This window comes from Otolemur garnettii, unplaced genomic scaffold, assembly GCF_000181295.1.
Source record: "Otolemur garnettii isolate 467f Iridium unplaced genomic scaffold, OtoGar3 scaffold00054, whole genome shotgun sequence".
In the NCBI taxonomy this organism is placed as follows: Eukaryota; Metazoa; Chordata; class Mammalia; order Primates; family Galagidae; genus Otolemur; species Otolemur garnettii.
Genome location: NW_003852449.1, coordinates 536,901 through 539,779, shown reverse-complemented (window position 1 = coordinate 539,779; position 2,879 = coordinate 536,901). Strand labels below are relative to the sequence as shown.

The 2,879-nt window shown below is 49.1% G+C and overlaps 1 protein-coding gene across 11 annotated transcripts in view; it reads left to right on the top strand.

The window, feature by feature from the left end:
- KLC1 (kinesin light chain 1) overlaps window positions 1-2,879 on the top strand; it is a 129,059-nt gene that overhangs the window by 84,487 nt on the left and 41,693 nt on the right. For all 11 annotated transcript variants that reach the window (XM_023514511.1, XM_023514510.1, XM_023514509.1 and 8 more), the window contains 2 exons: window positions 287-365; window positions 791-1,016. In XM_023514511.1, coding sequence (XP_023370279.1) covers window positions 287-365; window positions 791-1,016 — 305 coding nt within the window. The remainder of the gene's footprint in view (window positions 1-286; window positions 366-790; window positions 1,017-2,879) is intronic.

Here is a 2,879-nt window from a genome sequence, read left to right as displayed (position 1 = left end):
TTGGTTGCAGCCGTCATTGTTGTTTGGCGGGTCCGGGCTGGGGATTTGAACCCGCCACCTTAGGTGTACATGGCTGGCGCCTTAGCCGGTTGAGCCACAGGCGCCGAGCCTATCAATCCTTATTAAACTGATGTGTAGGCCGAATAGTGGATGGTCCTACATTGATACTAAAAACTGATAAAATCTTTTCTAAGGTTTTTAATTAAAATGAATTTAATATTAAAGATTTCCAGGACAGGACATATAGTACTTACAAGATGAGGGCTGTTCTGTGTTTGTTTTATAGGAGGACAAGGACACGGATTCCACCAAAGAGCCTCTGGATGACCTTTTCCCCAATGATGAGGACGACCCAGGACAAGGCAGTGAGTGAAGAGCCATGTGGGCGTGTGGCCACGTGTGTGGGAGGTGGGGGTCCCGGGGCCTTAGGATTTGTAGCCTGCCTCGGATGCACGCGCATAGCAGGACTGAGTTTTGTTTTCCAACAGAATTTAAAACTGATTTTGTTTGTAGGGAATATGTTAGAGCAGATTTTCAGGCACAGGGTGTCCTACACAGTCTGGGGTGGTCGGTGGGTTCAGAGTAAAGAAGCAGTGTCACTTCATTCTGCCACATTCATGGTGCCCATAGAAGTCTTCTGGCCCTCAGTGGGTGTGGTACCATCCTTCACAAGTTACTGCTGTTACCTTGCCTGCCTAGGCAGTACTAGGAAGAGATTGCAACAGCACCAGGGCCAAAGCTAGCGAAGATGGGTGCTGACTCGCCCTCTGACGGGAGATTCTCTGTGCAGTCCAGCAGCAGCACAGCAGCGCTGCTGCGGCTGCCCAGCAGGGTGGCTACGAGATCCCGGCACGGCTGCGCACACTGCACAACCTGGTGATCCAGTACGCCTCGCAGGGCCGCTACGAGGTGGCCGTGCCCCTTTGCAAGCAGGCGTTGGAGGATCTGGAGAAGACTTCAGGACATGACCACCCAGACGTGGCCACCATGCTGAACATCCTGGCCTTGGTGTACAGGCTAGTCATTTTCATTTATCTATTGGATTTTACCTGTCGACAATTTTTTTAACCAACTTACCCCTTAAAAATATTTTTTTTAAGTAAATCTGTATAATCTATTTTTTAACCTTATTTACTTTTCTTTAAAACAGCCCTGGGTGGCTCGGTGCCTGTAGCTCAGACGGCTAGGGTGCCAGCCACATACACCTGAGCTGGAGGATTCGAATCCAGCCCGGGCCCGCCAAACAACAATGATGGCTGCAACCAAAAAAAAAAAATGGCTGGGTGTTGTGGCAGGCGCCTGTGGTCCCAGCTGCTTGGGAGGCGGAGGCAGGAGACTTGCTTGAGCTCAGGAGTTTGAGGTTGCTGTGAGCTGTGATGCCACAGCACTCTACCCAGGGCAACAGCTTGAGGCTCTGTCTCAAAAAAACAAAAACAAAAACCAGCCCTGGGTTATGGCAGTGCCTGTGGCTCAAAAGAATAGGGTGTCAGCCCCATATGCCAGACCGGAGATGGTGGGTTCAAAACCAGCCCCGGCCAAAAATTGCAAAAAAACAAAAACAAAAACCCAGCCCTGGTTTAAATTTAAAATACATAGCAAACTGTGTGATAAGGGTGTCACCAAGTCAGAGCAGATGCTGCTTTTCTGTAATAGTCCACACGCAGCAGCCTTCACTCTGGCCAGACCAAGGTATTTTCACTTTTACCCTCACAACTCTCTGTACTGTGGTTCCTTTTATTTTTGAGACAGAGTCTTACTTGGTCACCCTTGGTAGAATGCCATGGCATCACAGCTCTTGGGCTCAAGCGATTGTCTTGCCTCTGCCTCCTAAGTATCTAGACTACGGGCTCCACAATGCCTGGCTATTTTTAGAGACGGGGTCCCGCTCAGGCTGGTCTCAAACCTGTGAACTCAGATGATCCACCAGCCTCAGCCTCCCAGAGTGCTGGGGTTACAGGGTGAGCCACTGTGCCTGGCTGCACTGGGCTTCTTTTGTCTGGACTATCCTTCCCACTTTGCCAGTGTCCTTCTAGGGATATCCATGTTGACAAAAGATATTTGTTGGTATCCTTCCAAGGGCCTGGTTAACTTTGTCTACTGGAAGTCAGAATTCCACCTGACCTTTGCCCCTTGAGTGTTCATCTCTGCGGAGGGTGTGGGTGAGAGGAGTGACTTTGGGTACCTGAGACAGAATGGGGCTGGAGTTTGGAGACAGGGCTGCTGTTGGGGTTTGTGTGTGGTCATGCGGGTGTGGAGATGGGCACCTGAGGAAGGGTGGGGGGGGGTGGAGGAGAGGTGCCTGAGAAATGCAGGAATACAGCCGTCTGAGTGGGGACGGCTTTTCTTCTTCTTCTTTTTTTTTTTTTGTCACCGTTACCCATGCTGGAGTGCAGTGGTGTGTCATAGCTCACTGCAACCTCAAACTTCTGGGCTCAAACAACCTTCCTGCCTTACTCAGCTTCCCCAGTAGCTGGGACTACAGGTGTGCACCGCCGTCCTTGGCTAATTAAAAATAAATTTTGGGGAGATGGGTTACCCTACCCTTAGTGGAAGCCATCTTCTTGCCTTGACTTTCCAGAGTGCTAGGATTATGGACGTGAGCCACTGTGCCTGGCCTAACGATTTCTTTACGGAGAATTTTGAAAGTCAGTTTTTTAAAGAAAAACAGACAAAAGAGACGTTCTTAAAGACACATCTTAAAATGGGCTGGTGCTCTGCGGCCCTCGCTTATTAGCAGCTGATCTTTTCCATGACTGTGTAGGTTGCTATTTTGTGCTTATCCCAGACATTTTCCTGTTGGTGGACATCAAGATCATTCTCAGAGTTTTAGTATAGGAATTCTTTTTTTTTTTTTTTTTTTTTTTGAGACAGAGCCTCAA